The following is a 19,350-nucleotide window of genomic DNA, read 5'->3' as shown; positions in this document are numbered from 1 at the left end:
TGAGGGTCCTGTTTGATTATGTAGGTCATATAGAAGCATCAGTACTGTATAAAGACTCTTTAACTGTGACTCTTTGCTGTTTTGTGCCACTTTCAGGTCAAATTTCTTTGCTTTTTGCCTCATCTTTTATTTTTTTTCTCTCATTCAGTACATTGTGTTTCTGCATACAGAACAACTTAAACTCAGAGGCAAGAAATGGATGAAATGTTTGAAATGTTCATAATCACTGTAAGGATTATCTTTCTCCTGCTACCTGAGGTCAACTGAAAAATACTACTACTACTACTTAAAATAGTTCATACTGATTGAGAGCATTAAGAATGTTCCTGCTTTGCTTGAGTTTGTGTACCCGACCACTCATGTGTCAGTAGGACGCAGCCATCTTGTGTTAAAGGACAAAGTTAATCTGCTGTCTCTCTAACCAGCCTGTAAAACGTCCCTACACTGCCCCCCGGTGGGGAAGAGTGGAGCTACAGTGTAAAGACGGCTGCCTGTGGCTTTATTCAGCATTACAAACTTATCCATGACTCTGACGTTGAAGCAAACCATGAAGATCCAGAAAAGGGCTTTAAATTAATTTATTTAAAAAAAAGCATTTCTCCACTGAAGCAGAACAAACATCAATTTTTTTTTTCTTTTACTATTGTTTGGAACGTGTACAATCAGAAAACAGACTCGCCAGGTCGCCAGAACAGAGTAAAATAATCAAGCAAATGTGGGGGGGGGGGTGGGGTGGGGGGTCTGCCAACACCACAACGTCAACACAGCCGAGAGGGACGAGGAAGAGGAGGAGAAGTGTGGGAGGAGAAACAAAAAAAAAAAAGAAGTAAAAGGAGGAGGAAGAGGAGGGAAATGAAAAAACACAAACATTTAATCAAGTGCAGGTCTGGTTCGGACAAAGCAGGTCTTTTTTTTCCTCTGTTCAATTTACAGTTAACAACGTCTCTGTTGTCGGGTACATGCAAGGTCAACATCTGGAACTACACATGGAGATTTTCATATGCTTATATCGGTTATCTGTGCAAGTATTAAAATATGTAGGTATAACTAAGCAAATTTCATATGGATATGTCAGAACGAGGGGGGGGGAACAAAATGTTACCAAAACTATTACACTGTTTCACCGAACAGAAAAGGAAGTCCACATAAAAAAAAAAAAGTGAGTTTTCTAACTTAGTTACCGAAATGTCATCGACCTCGTCATTTTGAACTCTTCCTTTAATTAAATTATTACTTATCTAGATAAGTGAAAGTACATAAAAAATAAAAAAAAAATCCTATGCTCCACATTTGAACAACAAAATACTGCATGTCTACGTACAGCTGCGATAAAGGAAGGTCAGTATTGTGAGAGGCTAGCTGCCAGAGTTTCAGGAATATTGGCTCCGAGTTGATCCCTTTCTGAATGCGTTGACCGTTTTTTTTTTTTTTTTTTTTTTCGTTTTTTCAACCATTGAATGCTCGTCGTGCTCGTCGCTTCGGTTGGTCGCTTCGTCCCGACGGGGTCCCGGGGGGGGGGTGAGGTTGTCTGCCGGCTGCTGGAGTCTCCTATCTGCTCTGAGGTAGATGTGGCAGAAAGGTGGCGTCCAGCCCGAGCCGAGTCAGGGCCCTCTCCCCCTGCTGGACCGCTTGAGGTCAAAGGTCAGCTCTTAAGGGTTAATTGTTGTTAAGGCTTCCTGTGGTCTTAGTTTAGTCACTCTCCTGTTTCAGTGGCTCACAGGGGACACCTTTGAGTTCATCTTTGTCCCATTTCTTTATTTTGTTCTCAACCCACATTCCAGTCTTTAAAGGGGTGGACATGATTTTTTTCCTTTTGATGCTCTAGAACAGATTACCCAAACTGAAAATGAAAAGAATCCTCTCCGTTTGGCACCTCGGGAGTCAGTGGTAGAAGGAGGAGAAACGAAAACGAATGACAGGGACGAGAGAGAAAAACCGTGGAGGAGGGAGGAGGTGTTTGGGGGTGGGTGGGGGTCGTGTGGTGTGTGGTTGTACAGACTAGTTGACCGGGTCGTTAGCTGCCGACGAGTCCGAGTCTGCCGCGGCGGCGGTCGGGGCCGCCTCGTCCTCCGATTTCTTGCGCTTGGCGTCCGGCTGTTCGCTGCCCAGCTGGTCCCCGTTCTGTCGTTTGGTGGGGAGGGAGGCCGAGGCGGAGGCGTGGGCCGCCAGCAGGTGGAGGGGGCTCGCCACTACTGGAGCTGAACGGGGGGGGGAAACAGGGAGAGAAGGGGTGGGTTAGCAGAGGAAACACTTCAATGTCAGATCAGTTCACACTGTGGTTAACAAACATCTGCAGGCAAGACGCCTGCGGTCGGCTCCCCTCCAGGAGGGGGGGGGGGGGCTACTCCCAGAGAAACACTCAAACACATCTTGTGGTTAACTTAAAGCTTTTGTGTTAATAACATTTACTACTGACAACATGAGGACAGCGGTCTGTTTATCTGACTAATATTAAAGTGACAAATGTAAACCAACATGTTTCTGGTTGCTGCTTCTCAAATGTTACAATCTGCTGCTTTCCTTCATCTTATGTGATTGTAAATTGAATCTGAAGACATCATCATCATCTTCTGCTGACATTTTAAAGACCAAATGTTTTATCATGGTTTGTGTAGCTTTCAACTGGTTACATTTAAGACTTTAGGAGCATTATGGAGGCAGTTTCAGAGCCATTTTACATCCATACAGGCAGAAAAGCAGTGATGCTGGAATATTGGTATTAGTTCCATGTTGGCTTCATTTTGTAGTTGCATGATCAACACAAAAACAGATTTAAAAAGAGAGACTGAAAAACACTTAAAACGTTAACTTTATAATTCAATCCATTTCAGTCAAGACCTATAAATATCTTTTTAGGACATATAATTCAGATGATTGGATGTTAGACATGTTGATTGACTGATTGAGAAAATAATTATCAGATTAACCCATTTATCAAACTTGTGTAGTTGTATTGTGATAATTTTGTTTTCAGTTATTCCAAAGGAGGAATTAAGATTATTCCGGGCTCGGGTCGAGTCGGCTCTACATGCGAACAAACACAGCTGATGTCTCTCACCTGAGCTGGTGGGTCCCTGGATGGCAGTGGTGATGCTGTGGGTGCCGTTCTGTGTGATGGCCTTGATGGGCAGCTGGTGCTGACCCATGGGGGGCTGCTGCACTATGGTAACAGTCTGCAGGGGAGTGGCCGACTGGGTGCTCTGGATGATGCGACTGGAGCCGCCTATAGAGGTGATGGTGGGGACCGCCTCCACTTTGACTGCGAGGACACAAACAGTCAGTAAACGGCTCATGAGTGGGACAATCAGTGATAATTGAGTCTGTTGACGCTCAGACACACTGACCCGAGAACTGATAACTGAAAACAAACTCACCTTTGACCTCCGTGTGCTCCCCGTTCTCCTGCAGCTCGCTCTTGTTGATGATGGTGGCGGGCTGGGCGATGACGGCTGTGGCGGGGGTGAGGGACCCTGCTGGGATCTGCTGCAGGACGTGGACCGTCTGGACAGCGGGCTGGGAGGTGCTGGTGCTCACTGGGGAGGCCATGGTGTAAGTCACTGGCTTGATGGTTTGAGGTAACTGACGCTGCTGGACTGCTATGAGTACCGGCTGGTTGTTAACAGGCGAGCCTGGAAGGAGAGGGCGCAGTGTTTACACCCAGGAGTCGGGCCGGTTATTATCGGGGGCCTGAAGCTCGCTGCTGGAGCTCTGCTGCTTTTGTTCTCATTCAGGCTTTATTTATTTTCTCTCTGCTGAAAGTGTTCATGAGAAAAACCTGTGAGACCCAAAGTCACCAACACAGGCTGCAGATTGCCCCCACTGCTCAGACACTATACAGCACACTCACTGACCTCCCGTGTGTTTATGAATGAAAACTCTTTTTAATCTCTCAGTTAATCTGCTTCTTTCAACCACTGGTCTTCTGATCTGATTCTCTTTTTTAAAAGTTTTCTGTAAATACAGTTTGGGACAACTCGCCAGAAAGCTTTGGGCCCAAATGCTTCTGAAGCTGAGTCAGGATCATCTATGGATTTTGCTGAGCTGAAGTTATGGAAGAAAATTCGATCAGTTTTGAAAATATATATTTTTAAACTGGTGTCAGGTGGCCAATTCATGAACGTGTATCTGGAGTGTTTCTCATCAATTAAATAAGAAACAAGCATCCAAACACTCTGAGCTAGCTTGGACCCTGATTACTGCTGCTTGCGGCTTTATTATTATTATTATTATTATTATTATTATTATTATTATGTTTATCTCAAATGAAGCTGTTCACTGCTTCTCAAACATTGGCCAAGAACCAGTCGGGTTTAACAATGTAATTATTTTAACTGAAGACAATAAATAACAGTCTGAGTGGAAAGAAAACCTTTTTACTGCTGCAGTGAAATCTACTGATGAGTTTCATTTTAATTAATACCGTCAATACTTCTGAAGATGCTCAACCTGTGAGAAATGAGTTAGTGTGAGGGATTAGACTAGAATCAACTTGACAATGAGAAGAGAAAACATGAAGAACATGTTGTGGCAGAGAACTGGGACTGACGTCAGGATCAAAATGCACAGACGCTAAAGCAGCTTCACTGAGAACTCTTAACTCTGCTTTAAACCACCGAGAGAGGGGGGGGTACCTGGTGTGTTTTGTGCAAAGCGTGCTTCCTGGATGACTGCCAGTTTGGGTTGGACCACCGTGGTGGAGGTCGGGGCAGGAGCTGAGGAGGTCTCCAGCTCCAGGGGAACCGGGGAGCCCTCTCGTGATAGGCTGTCGGGGGTCTGGACGCCGCTGGAGTGAGCGGAGAGAACCCCCGAGTGATTGGGAGACGCCGGCGCACTCCTGAGGGACAGACGGACAGACGGACAGGTCAGGTTCATTCTCAGGTTGGTCTGATGCTGGTGGCTGTGGTCAGTATGAACATCAGTGATGACGAACACAATGACACATACAACGCTAATGTGTTTTTTATTTTTCTTGGGGGAGGGGGGCTTTTGGCCTTTATTGTGTAAGACCATCTAAAGAGCGACAGGAAAAGGGGCTGGATAATACATGTGCACAGCGCACACTTCACTTACATTAGAGTTATTAAAATCAATCCGATCTGTACTCTTGACAATTGATTAGTTCTGCATTGCATTAAGAAAGAAGCACTGCTTGCATCCACCTGTTCACCCTCTCCGTAATCTTTTTAGCCCCGTCTGAGGCACTGATGCGGGACGTAAAACAAAAAGACTGGATCGGGTTCGATATAGTCGATAACGATCAGTTAAAAAGATGCCTTCATCAGGCACGATACCCATCTGAGAGACCTGATCAGGACATTCCTGGCCAATAAAGCTGATTCTGATTATATTGATGTCAAATGTAAATAAGACCCTCAAACCATTGAGAGATACATCCAATTATTCATGTCATGTCTGTAATGCTATTGACAGGCTGTGTTCCTTTAATACTGGGAGATAAACACTCTGGGGGGGCTGCAGTGAACTGTGTTAATGTGAGCGATTCTGTGTCTGAAAGCAGGAGTGTGTGAGCACACCTGGAGGAGAGGGGTCCGTGCGGGGTCCTGAAGCAGGGGACGCCCCGGGGCCTTCGTTTCCTGAAGGCCTGCTCGATGAGCTTGCCCTCCGAGGACGGGTCTATCCTCCAGAACGAACCTTTACCCGGCTCCTCCTGCGACCGCGCCACTTTGATGAAGTAACGGTTCAGCGACAGGTTGTGACGGATCGAGTTCTGCAACAGAGGAAACAAAACTTTTTAAGACTAAGCAAACCCGAAAAACTGGTGCAGGTCTGCCGTATTTGTACCGCCGTGCTCACAGTCGAAGCGTCCTCTGACAGGTCAACACGGGGCCGGGACTCACCTGCCAGCCCTTGTCTGCAGTCCTGTAGTACGGGTAGTTCTTTGTGATGTGATTGTAGATTCCGTTTAGTGTGAGCTGCTTGTCCGTGGCCAGTGTGATGGCCTGGACTATCAGCTGTGCATAGGAGTACGGAGGTTTGGAGTCATCCTGTGGAGCGGAGGAGAAATGCAGATTAATACGTCGCTCTACAAACACCCTGGGGGGGGGGCCTTACTACACCCAGAAAACAAACTGTCCTCGTGTCGTCTTCCAACTGTCAAATTCAGCACGTCAAACTGCCTGACTGAAGATATTTACACACAGTATGGCCTAAATCTCTCTGCAGCGAGCCATTATTTTCATTATTGATCCAATTCTCTTCCAATGTCTGCGTTCTCTGAGCACAAGTCAGAAGATATCAGCAAGTTCTCACACTGGAGAAGTTGCACGCAGCAAAATGTAAACAATTGTGCTCGAAAAATGACGATTACTGCAATGACTAATCAACTGGCTGCGACACAGACACGCATTCCCTCTGATCGGCTCATCTTTTGCCAGTCTGACCCATCTGGTATCCTCTCAGTATGATACGGCACAGACCGGCTGAGTTGGTAAACACGAGCACGCTGTATGCGGTTTGCTCGTATCACATTATCCCTGAGATTCATCTCTCAACTCAGTGCATAAATGAGGTTTTTAATGTTGTTAACGCCACATCCTGTAGCTACTGTTCTGTTAGAGTCATCCAACAGAAACATATGTTCCATTAAATGTAAAAGCCTCTGAACCCAAATGTCGTAGATATTAGAGAGTGGGAGTTGGATTCTGAACAGAACTGTGAGCTGTCAGATGATCATATCGTGTTATGTTTACAGCTGAAATGATTAGTTAGCTAATCAACAGAAACTCTGTCGGCAAATGTTAAGTTAATTTGACGCTCCAGCTTCTCAGATGTGCTCATTTGCTTTTTTTCCGGCTTAATCCTGTTTGATTCTGTGCAAACCCACTGACCTGCCGTTGGTCAGACGAGGTGTGGAGTTAAAGCGGTAAGCTTAGGACTACTTTGTAAAAACACATAGCTATAAAGTTAAAAAACAACAACCACTTCAACAATACTCTAATGTAACCGTAACGTCAGCCGAAATGATCACGTCTGTCTGCTGTGTCAGCAAGGGAGCTCGCCAGCTACAGTTTGTCAGTAAGGTAGCATTACGTCTCCTTTCTCTTAACCAGGCTTTTATTTGGCAGCAACTCACTGACTTACAGCTCCATCCTCATTCGTGGGCTCTCATTATGGGATAAAGTTCTGTGTTACAGGTCTGTTCCATGTTTTTCCTCACCTGACACTGTAGTAGGGCTAAATTTATTTTCTGACATTTTATAGAATATCTAATCGAAAAAATATTCAGCACAATAATAAACAATTCTTTGTTGAAACCCTTGTTATATTTACAATAAATATCTTCTTCTTGGTGATAATTACATGTAGAATATGGGGGGGGGGGGGTTCTTTCAATGTACTTTGGATGCTTGAGTAGGCAGAAAATAAACTGATACTTGGCGTCTAACATTGTGTGTGTCAACCGTAATACTGGGATTAAAAGCACATGGTGCATTGTGGGTGTGTAAGTGATGAAAAGTTGAGCAGAATCACAAACTAAACGGTCAGATTTGAAAGACTCTCACTGGACTTTAATCCGGCGCTCACCTTGGGACTGTCCCCTCCAGAGGCGTCTTTGTCGTTGTCGGGCTGGGAGTTGTCGTTTATAAGCTGCAGCTCTGCGGAGCTGACCATGCGACCACCCATCCTGTAGCCCGACGAGCCTGCGCCCCGCGGGCTGGAGGGGCACGAGTTAGCAGCACTGCAGGAGAACAATACAACGACACAGTCAGCGGCCGGGAATCTTACTGCAAAGATAATGTACACTAAATCAAGATATAAACAAGCATCAACAGATTTGGATTAAGTGCTTAGACCTCAAATGTAACTGGCCCGTAAGTCCGGAAAGGGCCGCAGTTATGCTTCCTGGCTCGGGCTCATCCGCAGTCTGTGCTGCAGTGGCACGCTTTTGGCCGACATCTATGCAAATGGCCCTACCTCCCAGATTATACTGCAGTCACTTTTTTTTTCCAGGCCTAAAGCCACAACGCATTCAAACCTTAATCAAGTCTAATTAACCAGTTAATAGACTGAATAACCAGGGGATGAAGAGACTTAATGTAAAGGACAATTTCCATATTTAATGTGCATTTCAGTACTCGGGGGACTTATGTTGGTAAAGCAAACAAAGAGGCAGCAGCTCAGGATGTCCCACATGTGCTACACCTGCTGCCGCTTTCATTACGCCGACTGTTTATTTGCAGACAGTAAACACGATTTATCATATAACCTTCAAATAGGCCCTGTATGACAGCAGAAACCTGGTTGGTTTTCAGCCATCTGGCTGAGATCAGGGGTTGAGAGGATCTAAGAGTCTGAGATGGAGCCGCCTCCCTCTCTGAGCCCTGCAGTCGCTGAACTAAGCCTAAGCTGATCACCATACAGGGGCCACGTCAAGGTCAGCTGACACCTCAAGGTCAACTAGGGGCAGTGTGGGAGTTACTTCTTACCACCATGCCCTGATCTAGGACCTCAGACGGAGAAAACTGGGCCTTTACTAAAGTCTTGTTACTACAGCACGACTTTTAATATTTGGTTTATTGACAGCATTTTGTTATATTTATAAAAACAGAACAGGAACTTTGTCCCGGACTCGTTTCCATTATTAAAAAGCATTTAATGTTTTGACATCAAGAAATAGAAATCATAAGACCTAAACCCATCTTTGCAGTCGCACAAATACAACTGCTATACAAATGCTGAGCAATGGTTTGTGAGGTGCGTTCCTACTCATTTGTCGAGTGAAAGAATCAACGTAGCGAGCGGATTTTGAGTCATACGGAGAACAGTCACTTCCTGCCTGCTTCAAGCCGGTGAAAACACAAGAGTTGGCAGTATTGCGTACCTAATGGTGCCAGTAGGCGATGGCAGGGGGCTCATTAGGTGAGCGATGTTGTCTGGAATGTTGATGGTCAGTGGGGAGATATGGGGCTGTACTGGTTTCACTGGGGACTCTGGAGCTTCGCGCTTCACTTTCTTCCCACTGGACAGGGCTGTGAATGTGATCTTGATGTTTGTGCTGGGGAACCTGAAAGTGCACCTGCAAAAGAACAGACACAACATTTAAAAAAAACATTTCAAAAAGGCAAATCAAATCAGCAAGCACTTGGTAACGCCACACAAACCTTGTGTGCGGCGACACCGACTTTAATTAGCCGAGAGAGACAACGTGCGAGTTAATTAAATTTGAATACTGATGCGAGAGCTTGATGAAGCTCCCTCTCTCCTCCCAACGCCGGCTGACAATCAGAAATTACAGCAAACACCAGAGAACTCACACAATCATACAGAGGACTGGAGCTGCTCTGGTGTGACGGGGGGGGGGTGGCCTCAAAGGAGGGCGGGCCTAGCCCAGAGTGGTAAATATAAAGACATGCCTACAGCGCAGTAGCCTCAGCAACATGTCAACAATTAGGAAACATGCCTCAGATGGATCATTTTCTGTGGTTACTGGTGCTTAGAAGATAAGTTGACTGGTTTATCGTTCAATGTAAGCTAAAAGAAAATGAGCTGACCATAATTTGAGAGCAGTTATTCATCAATACGGCTGTATCGGCAATAACCTGGTGAAATGATACGTATCACGATACGGGGATCACGCAGCTGTATATCACAATCTCTTCTTCTGTGTAATATCCAAATCACAAAAAGCTGCAATTGTTTACTAATGGTAAAATGTGGGAACAGCAGTTCTTGGTGTCAAGGACCCTAAAAGACATATCAGCCACCTGATTCCCTCGGTTAGACCCAACCATCTTCTGAAGCACTCCTACATTTTCCACAGTGACTTTCAACACACTGCTGAAAATAGGGTAAGGTCTTGTCCCATTTTCCTTTAAATGCAACGTGCCTTGTTGCTGCGTTGAATGTTTGGACCCTCTGCCTCTAGGACGGATCTACTGCATGTGCTGTTGTCCTCAGTAAACTAGGTTATTGTGCTCCTCATTAGCACCAAATTGAGAAAACTAGCGAGCCGTGCTGAGCTCGTAATAATGACAGCAAACCGTGTGAGAAGTGAAGTGTGCAGGCATTTTGGATTCGACACTGTTGGTGGAAAAATCGTGGATAAAGATGATATAATACAGGCAAGAGAAGACTGTAAATGTCCCACTCAGTATTTATCTAGGTAGATAATCAAAACTCTCACATATTGATATTGTATCAGTTAGTCACTCATTAGCTTCTCACTCATAGGCCTTTTCCACCAACAGGGAACCGGGTCTGTTCCGGTTCAAGCACCTCGTTTGGAACCGTTCGAAGCATTTCTACCAGAAATAAATTGGTGTGCAGCTGGAACCAACAAATAGCAATGTCATATTCTACAGGTCGCATTGTACAGCGCCTTCTGTTGGTGAAGCTAGACAGCACCAAGGTTCCAACAATCTCGAATGAAACCGGTTCAAGAACCAGAACTAATTTGTTGGAAAAGGGGGCCTCAGTGAGGCAGCGGAGGCACCACAAAAGAGTCAAACCACGTCAGTTCTACAGTGCAGTGTAAGGTTAGGGTACGAGGGCGGCGTTTTAATTAACTTGAATTACTTATTAAAAGCATATTGCAGTTATTTGGACAGATCCTGCCATTGTGATTTGATTCAGAATTAGTGGGAAGGATCAGATTTGCAATCACAATTTCAATTCTCACTTAAACTATTAAAATTGGGATGATGTGACAAGTATTTTCTTGGAGAACAAGATCTGTAGGTCTGAGCATCTAAACAGTAAACACGGTACATATGGCACTTGGCCACATTGCGATTAACTGTGCAGCCCTAAAAGAAACTGATGAAGAAAATGATACAGTCTATGTGAATTATACAGATGATTGTGACATACATGGACTCCTGTACAGTCAAATACAACAGCTCTGCACTGTTACACAATAAACAGACATAAAAACATGATGTTTAACCACTGATGTTTTTAAATGGCTGAAATGGGCCCATCATCGTTTCTCCATTTTATATGCAGTGGAGTTTAAAAAAAAAAACTACAACAACCAACAAAATGGACTCAGGAATGCAAAGATACTGCCAACAGAAACTGAGCATGTTTTAAGGTGGATTCCTTGTAATTACAGTTTGAATTTGATAAAAACAGGCTCATCTTTGGTCTACTGGAGACGTTCATGTACAAAGGATGAAAGGAAACTGTCGAGGGAAATGCCACTGAATAGAAGGAACTCTTCTAAATCACCATCAGGATCAGACTGCCTGACACCCTGGAGACGGAGCAGGCACACATTGGTTTTCATTTAGTTAAAGAGTGCAAGGCAGTGCAGTTTCTCGCCAGGCCCTCGCAGAGCTGGCATCTGCTGAGAGAACCGTTTCCCCGACACCTACATCTCAAATTAGCTTTGCCACTCACAGGACGAGCCTGAAACACTTCCTGGAGCCAGACTGGTGAGGGGTAGACGCTTTCATTATGCATGTGCCCTCCAAGCTCCCTTTCAGGAAGGGTAGAGACTTCTCTGTGGAGCTGACAAAGTTGTGGTAGATCCTTAAATAACATCAGAGCCTTTCTCAATATCTGGCGCCTGTGTATAACTGACAGAGTGGGGACAACGGTATCTAAATATATCGATAAATAATAAAATATCTAAAACAATCCTGTTCCCTGTACTTCGCCAGGCTGTCACATGAGAGCAGCTCTGATGAGGAAGGACTGTATACAGTATATTACACTGGTTGGTTTAGACTGTGCATGTGGGACTACATGTCTGCATATTAGGGGACTTTTAACGACAGCACCCCCCTCCCCTTCAACACTCACTATATATATATATATATATATATATATATATATATATATATATATATATATATATATATATATTCAAGGGTTTCCCCAAGGATGTCATTTAGCGGAGGTGGCCGGCCACCCAGATCAGAGCTCAGTGCCATTCAGTCAGGAAATGATGGCCTCAATCTCCTCTCATTAATTATATGGCCATTGTTGTATAAAATGGTGTCTGCTTTTTCCCTAAAGGTTGATGTTTTATTTTATAAAAGTCTGTATTAGCGGAGGTGGCCTTTCTCCCCACAGGAAGTAGTCGGTCTCAGCTATAAAACACTGCAGGAAAACAAGAGCTTTCTCAAATATTTTCTCTTTTCTGTAACATATGAGTGTTAAATGTTGTTTAATGAAGATCTGCAACCATTAGTTGGTTGAATTTAATCAACTATTAAATAATGAATTCTGATAATAGATTAAAAGATTCAGGTCATTTTCTCTTATTTCAGCTGCTCAAATGGGAATATTTGATGGTTCCTTTATTGCTGTGTGACAGTAAACTGGATATCTCCAGGTTGTGAGCTAAACAAGACTTTTCAGAACATTGGGAAACAACAACAACAACCCAAACAACTAATCGATTAAACAAGAAAATGATTAATAGAATAATAAATATAAAAACACAATCATTAGTTGCAGCACTATGTCTTATGTCTGTAACACAAACATAAACATAAGAACCTAAATGAGTGTGTATGCAGAACAGGACAGCAGCTACGGACCAAATAATAAATAAACCAGATGGATGGAAAAACTGACCGGAGATTAAATAGATTAGATTTCAGTCGGCGTGTGCAAGGCCTAAATGTTTGTATATTTTTGGGAACAGGGTCAAACGTCTTAACATCCCCCGCTACCATTACAAGTGCAACTGACCATCATTTTCGTTATCCAATAATCTACTGGTTGTTTAACTTATTAATCACATGTTACGAGCTCAGAACCAATAAATTCAATATGAAATGATATAAAACTTCATATCTGAGACTCTTGGAGCAGAGTTTTTGGATATGAACGACCAAAACAACGGTAAGGGGCCCCGAGTATCATTTGAACATTTTAGATGTCGGTGCTAAAAAGATAGTTGCAGCACTGGTTATTGCCCGGATATCTACACATCTAGGGAATAGTAAGATATAGAGTAGTCAGAAAAGCTTCAAGATTTAGAGCAAATATCTTATCCAAACAGTAAGGCATACCACAGCCCTACCGTCAACTCACTGCTTAATTAACAAAAACATTTCTGCACCACCTCACTTTCAACTCACCATCAACCATCGTTAATTGTCTGAGTGGGGCTCTGTATGGAAAACTGTGTCCACGTTGTCGAGTGCCCCCCCCAACTCAGAGCGTGCATTCATCGCAGCCCGTTTTTAATCAGCCCTATTTTGCTCCTGTATGAACAATGAGGCCCGAGCTCCAAAAACACAAAACGCACAGTTGCTACGCTGCTAAGCTGCGAGGACGGCAACAAACAAAGCTTGTTCAGCTGAAAACTTTCACTTGATTTTCACCCCCACCCACCCGGCCGGCCTAAAACAAAAAAAAAAAAAAAAAAAAAGAATGTAAACAAAAGAAGACAGCGAGACAGGAAGAGCACCAACTTGGAGAGAATTTGCGGGTGTGGGAGAGGACAGGGAGGTGTGTGGGGGGGGGAGAGGGGAGGGGGGAAGGGAAGGCTGTTCCTTTCTGTTGGCTCTGTTTACATCACCAAAGAGGAATCTCTGGAATACAACCTCGCCGTCCCCTGGGCCACAGCTCTGCGAGTCCTCTCATGCTGTCAATCTTTGGCTGCAGACAGTAACGGTCGTCCTCCAGCTCGCGGATTACGGTAAAGCACGTGAGCCCATAGCTAGGTGGTGTCTTACTTATGGACGTGCACGGTAGTAAAAAGACCGCTGCTGATTAAAAGCTCTTTATTGCCGGATCAATAAGATAACCTGAAACCACTGCTGCTGCTTCCTTGTTCCTCGTGGTGCCTACATAATGAAACACACTGCTTTATGCACAATGTGACAAGAGAGGAGGGCAGAAATTATTTCAACCAACAACCTTAATAACACAAAACATGTTCAGCTGCTGAAAATATTTTTGTGAGAAAAGAAAAAAACAACAACAGTTTAGTGGTGCAGAAATTGCTTCAAGTCTAAACAAGCTCTTTCTTTGTGCGGTATAAAAAAAAAAAAAAGTGGTTTCACATTGAGGGATTGCACAATAGCTGAGAGCAGTGTGGGAAGCCTGGCTAGTGTTGGCAGAGGTTGGTAAGGTTTGTCTACATTACAAGTCACTTTAGTGAATAAACTTTTTGGCATGCTAAAATCCCCAAATAAATCTGTCTGGTTCAAATGTAAACAGCCTGGATTGTTTTATTTTGGACCCGAGGTCTCGTTATGTTCCCACCGGCCACACTGACATCTTCAAATTGGTTATTTTGTCCAAACCTCGAAGGTATTCAATGTACAATGACATAAAATGAGTAGAAAAGTAGACAAATCTTCACATTTGAGGAGCTGGAACCTGAAAATGTTTTACTTTTATGTTTGATAAATGACGTGAACGATGACATGATTAGCCCAATCGTTGCAGATTAACTTCTCGGTTAAGTGATTAATAGAATTGTTTCAGCTCTGTTTCAAATCGTTTGGGGTTGTTTCTCCCCCCCATACCAAAACCCAAATAAATCTGGTTAATCGGTTATCAAAATGGTTGGTGATTACTTTTCTGTTGATGAGATTATCCTCTCAGCACAACCACATCCTGCTAGAAGCCAACTTATTATTTATTTGTATCTGTATTAGGCAGTAAAAGCATAGCTCACACCCAAACCGAGCAGCACATGTTGTTTACTTGAGCACAAATACCAGGTTTTACAACCCATTAGTAAAAGCACAGATCAGGGTTATAGATTCCTCTGAGAGATAAATGTTTGTTTAGACAGCAGCACATTATCTCCAATCCTAAAAGAGAAACAAAGCAACAGTGCATGCTGCAACCTGCACAACATGGCTCACAGGCGCTAAACCAAACTCCTGATTAAAAAGTGCTCATTTAATCTTAAAATTAACTATAAAGCTAAAATCCTTCTTTTAATGGGCAATGTTGGCACAATACTGGTGAAATACACAAGCTAGCATGACTTCGGCTGACTTGAACAGAGGCCAAAGGTCCCCGCAGGCTCTGTGCTGGTGTGAGCCGGCAGGGCGGGGACGGGCTGGTTTGTTTACGTTCAGGGGTCGAGAGGAGCGCTCCATTCACAACTACAGCGAGGCTACCTAGCCAGCTAACCGCTAGCCTCCGTGTTTGCATGACAACAAGGGCCAATGTTTACAGTATCACGAGACGCACCACTCAGACTTCAACGAGCATCCACGTGAGAGAAAAACTACCACTAGTCGGTATCAACAACAACAACAACAACAACAACACACACACACACACGAATCTCCTCTACCCATAGCCAGGAGCTAGCTCAGGTAGTTAGCCGAGTAGCCCCACAACGGAGCCAGCGGTTTGCGGCTCCCGCTGAGTTACCCCCCCTCCCTCGGAGGGAGTGTGGAGCGAGGGCAGGCGGCTTATTAACACCGCTGCTTCCTTAAAATGTCAACAAAGAAAATGGCATTGGGAAGGGGACGCGGAGGTTCCTGCTAACATGCTAAAACACGTGGTCCCATCTCGACCCTGCTGGCCGAGAGAAACCCCCAATGTTTGTTAACTTTAGCTGGCCGGCTAGCAGCGGCATCCACATGTTCCCGGAGAGAGACAGACAGACAGAGAGAGAGACAGGGTGGTGGTAGTAGAGGGGGGGGACTTACATTCGCGGTAGCTGCAGAGGAGGGGCGCCCCGTCTGAGGAACACTCCGTCTACAAACACCCCGTTTTTACCGAGACACCTCAGGTAGAAGTCCCCGCTGCCGGTGCCGTCGTCGCTGGCTGTGAATATCTCCAGATGCCGCCGGGAGATGAAGCTCGAGTGGCCCATGCTCACGTCCACGGAGCCCTGAGACGAGTTCCGGCCGATGGTCACCGAGCGCTTCTTCATCATGTATTCGAATTCACGGCCCTCGAGCCGGGCAACCGGCCCAGACGATCCGCTCACCACGGCCATGTTCAGTGGAGGTGGTGGTGTGTGTGTGTGTGTGTGTAAAGGGGGGGGGTTAAAGTCTTCTAAACGCCGAAAATATTGGGAGAAATTAAAAAAAGAAACCCCGGTGTTCAGACGCCCGACTGTGGCCTGGGAAGCGGCGTGAGACTGGAGCAGGATCTACGAGAGAGGGGCTTCAAATTCAAAACAGAAATTTTTTTTTAGAGGGGAACATGCGAGGCCAGGGACAGCGGCTCCGACCCACCGCCGAGAGAAAAGGGGAGCGGACGGATCCAACCACACGGAGCCGGAGGCGGATATCACCGGACTGACAGCGCGCTCCGCCAACCACAGTCCACGACGCGGATGCGGCGCTGCGGTCGCGACCAATCACAGACGAGAAGTAATCCTAGGACGCATTCAAGGTCGGTTGGCGTGCTGCTGGGTGAGACGTAAAAAGCGGAGTGTACGTTTTCTCCTTTTTAAGTTTTTTTTTTTTTTTTTTTTAAGCACACAGGAAAAAAGGAAGGGAGCGTCCGGGTGTACACGTGCAGTCACTCTCAATAATCACCGCAGCGAAAAGGTGATCGATCATCTAATGCGCGCGCATCGACACCACCGGCTGAGTCTAATATTTAAAACCGAGAAACAACCACGTGTTTGTGATCATTCTGCAGGGATCCGGGCTCCACGTCGGGCTCCACGTCGCAGCGGGCGCACGGTGCACGGTGCCCGTCCCCCTCCACTACGGAATCCATGCCTGGTTTTGGCACGTTGCCCCCTTTGCAGCATCCCCGCTACTCTTTAATGAGGAGGGGAGATATCTGGGAAATGATCAGCGCACGCAGCCTGACGCAGACAGACAGACAGACAGACAGACAGAGTTCACGTTGCCCTGCTCGGAGCTGCAGGGTTGTGGTCCTGCGCTCCGTGCTGGGCTGTCTGCAGGCCTTGTTATCATGAGGGGGGGGGGGTGACCCTGCCATCTGTAGGCCACTTGTTTGTAAACACTGAGGGACAGTCTGTGCGGCAGTGTGTGTGTGTGTGTGTGTGTGTGTGTGTGTGTGGGCCCTATCGGACAGGGTGTAAGAACTAATGATCAGGCGTTAAGTGTTTGTCATTGAATGCAGCACGCAGGTAGAATCAACATCAGAGTAATGATCTTATTACACAAAAGTGTCATTTATTGGAGTAATAGTGTGCCAACAGTAATTAGTTACACTACTAGTTAAGTTACTTTTCTGCTACGCTTCACCAAAAATTGGTAGTTGTGTCTCTTTCTCCCCAAAATTCAAACTTTAAAAATCCAGTTTTGTTTGTTAAAATCAATCTAATAGGATAGAGTTTCCTCCACAATTACAAAAATGAATCCAGATACAGGGGGGAAATGTTTTAGTTACACTACTAGTTACTGGGAAAAGTAACTGTAATATTATTACTAGCAATGCCCAGAAACACTGTTTTGAATTTGTGAAGACATAAAAATGTCAACAGAGGTCGAAAACAGAAGGAGAAAACCAGTGAGACTACCCACAATACTGAATATGTCCGTTCCTCTTTGTGGAAATAATAAAACATACAAAAGATTTAATGGGATGAACTTTGGCTCTTTATACGACTTATATTAGTCACTGAGGCTCTGAGGTTGTGAACTCTTTACAGAGCTGCAGCAAACAGCTGTTAATGAAGGCAACAATGTTTACGTCTTTATTTCTAGCTTCTTATATTTGATAAATTATCTGTTTGTAATAGCTGTAACATTAAATATGTGTGTTATTTTTGTCACATAAGATGAGACATTTGAACACATCAGTGTGGCTCTATAGGGACTTGAAACAGGCTCTTTTTTAAAATAATTGTATCACATTTTAAGAGTAAAAAGTAGAAAATAGGCAGAATAATCAACATATCAATGGATTCCTTTTACAACCCTAAAGCTGAACATTGCATTGAGCTAAAATTCAGATTTTTTTGTCCATACCATTAAAACTAACGTCTCTTCTGTCATGTGAGCACCAGTTTCTCATCCTTATAGTAAAACAGGAAGACTCGTGTATGGTGGAAATGTGTCTGAATAATCCTCTCAGATAATATCATCTTTGTCCTAAACTGTCAGTGTTATTAAAATGGTGGAATGTAACTAAGTACAAATGTGAGGTGCTTGTACTTTATTTTAATGCCTTTATTACTTCTACTCTACATTTCAGAGTGAAACTTTAATGTCATTATCTGACAGCTGTCGTTACTTCAGGTGAACATTTTTACAAACCATATAAGATAAAATAAGATGTTTCTTTTTTGATCCCCCGTAGGAGAAATTCAAATTCAATGAACTTCCTTTGAAGAAATAATAAAATATGATGTTCACCTCGGTCTAAGGTTTGCTGAATCACTGACAACTTTTAAATCACTTCTTAATCAGAATCAGAATCAGGTTTATTGCCACATACGAGGAAGTTACCTTCGTACACGGGTGCATGAGAATCACAATCAAGCGTAGAAAAATATAAATTAAAATATAAAATAGAGACAATAAAAAGGAGCCACTTTATACGAATGCAAAGAGTGAGAGAATATGTACACAACGAACAGATACTTTAAATAAAAGAGTAAAGAGCTGTGCAGAAATGTGCAAAAGAAATCGACCAGGAATTCTGCGAGTTATCAGTGTGACATATATCTGTGCAATGTGCAAGATAACACCACCAACAGAAGTGCATTCATGTAATGTATATACACAGGATGGGTTTAAGAGCCAGTGTCAGTGGGGGTCCGGGGTGGGAGGGGTCCTCAGGGTCCTGGAGGGGTACAGGTTCAGGAGAGATGGCCGATTGCAGTCTGTATATTGTTATTGTTGGTTTTATATTAGCGATGGGTATTTTCTGCTTTTAATTTAGTATCTTTTAATTGTTTAAAACTATTTGCCCCAGTGTCGTTAGTTTTTATCTGTTTTATTGTTGGTTTATTGTTTTTACCTTACTTCTGTGTGATTTTACTTCTCTGACTTTATTCTACCTTATTGCCTCCTGGAATGTTTTTAATCCGGGTTCCAGCCATGTAAGGCCCTTTGTAACTGTATACATAAATATAAGTCTACTTTTCATTCTTCTCTACATTATTTTAAGTTATTTTAATACAAATCTGTATATAAATATATTTTGCACTTGCTTTGGCAATGTAAACGTCTGTTTCCCATGCCAATAAAGCCCTTATGAATTATGTCAAAGTGTATTATTATTATAAATGAAACCACCCGACAGTCTGTACACTGAAACCATTAGTTGATTAATCAATTAGTCGAATGCCAGAAAAAGTAAAAGCAACTATTTTAATAGGTTTCAAAGTTTCAGCTTCACAAATGTGACTGTGTGTTTCCATTTGTAAGAAAAGGATCTAAATACTTCCTGCACCATTGTGTACTTCTGAATAAACATTAATATGAATCTTACTGTGGGCAGATCGAGTTCCTAAAGAGTCAGACT

The 19,350-nt window shown here is 43.9% G+C and overlaps 1 protein-coding gene and 1 long non-coding RNA gene across 2 annotated transcripts; one reads left to right on the top strand and one right to left on the bottom strand.

Moving 5' to 3' along the window:
* Positions 1–563: 563 nt before the first annotated feature.
* Positions 564–16,125, bottom strand: foxk2b (forkhead box K2b). The gene is made up of 9 exons (XM_051388545.1): positions 15,600–16,125; positions 8,843–9,037; positions 7,546–7,699; positions 5,859–6,005; positions 5,535–5,728; positions 4,632–4,834; positions 3,375–3,629; positions 3,059–3,259; positions 564–2,198 (listed from the first exon to the last, which is right to left on the bottom strand). Exons 1-9 carry the CDS (start codon positions 15,890–15,892, stop codon positions 1,999–2,001), a joined length of 1,842 nt encoding a protein of 613 aa, XP_051244505.1. The 5' UTR covers positions 15,893–16,125; the 3' UTR covers positions 564–1,998.
* A 110-nt stretch (positions 16,126–16,235) lies between these two features.
* Positions 16,236–19,087, top strand: LOC127356707 (uncharacterized). Its single transcript, XR_007882043.1, has 2 exons — positions 16,236–16,451; positions 16,546–19,087. It is a non-coding gene; the product is annotated as an uncharacterized LOC127356707 (long non-coding RNA).
* Positions 19,088–19,350: the final 263 nt, after the last annotated feature.

Source organism: Dicentrarchus labrax, unplaced genomic scaffold (assembly GCF_905237075.1).
Source record: "Dicentrarchus labrax unplaced genomic scaffold, dlabrax2021, whole genome shotgun sequence".
Taxonomy (NCBI): Eukaryota; Metazoa; Chordata; class Actinopteri; family Moronidae; genus Dicentrarchus; species Dicentrarchus labrax.
Note: the sequence above shows the minus strand (reverse complement) of the source record. Positions and strands in the feature narration are given on the sequence as shown.

What these genes read in the sequence shown, in the direction of transcription:
- foxk2b (XM_051388545.1), bottom strand. Translation starts at nt 15,892, where the DNA reads ATGGCCGTGGTGAGCGGATCGTCTGGGCCGGTTGCCCGGCTCGAGGGC. An exon ending in CACGGACCCCTCTCCTCCAG is followed by an intron (nt 4,835 to 5,534) that starts GTGTGCTCACAC and finishes TCTGTCCCTCAG; the next exon opens with GAGTGCGCCGGCGTCTCCCA. An exon ending in CCAGGGACCCACCAGCTCAG is followed by an intron (nt 2,199 to 3,058) that starts GTGAGAGACATC and finishes CCCCCCGTTCAG; the next exon opens with CTCCAGTAGTGGCGAGCCCC.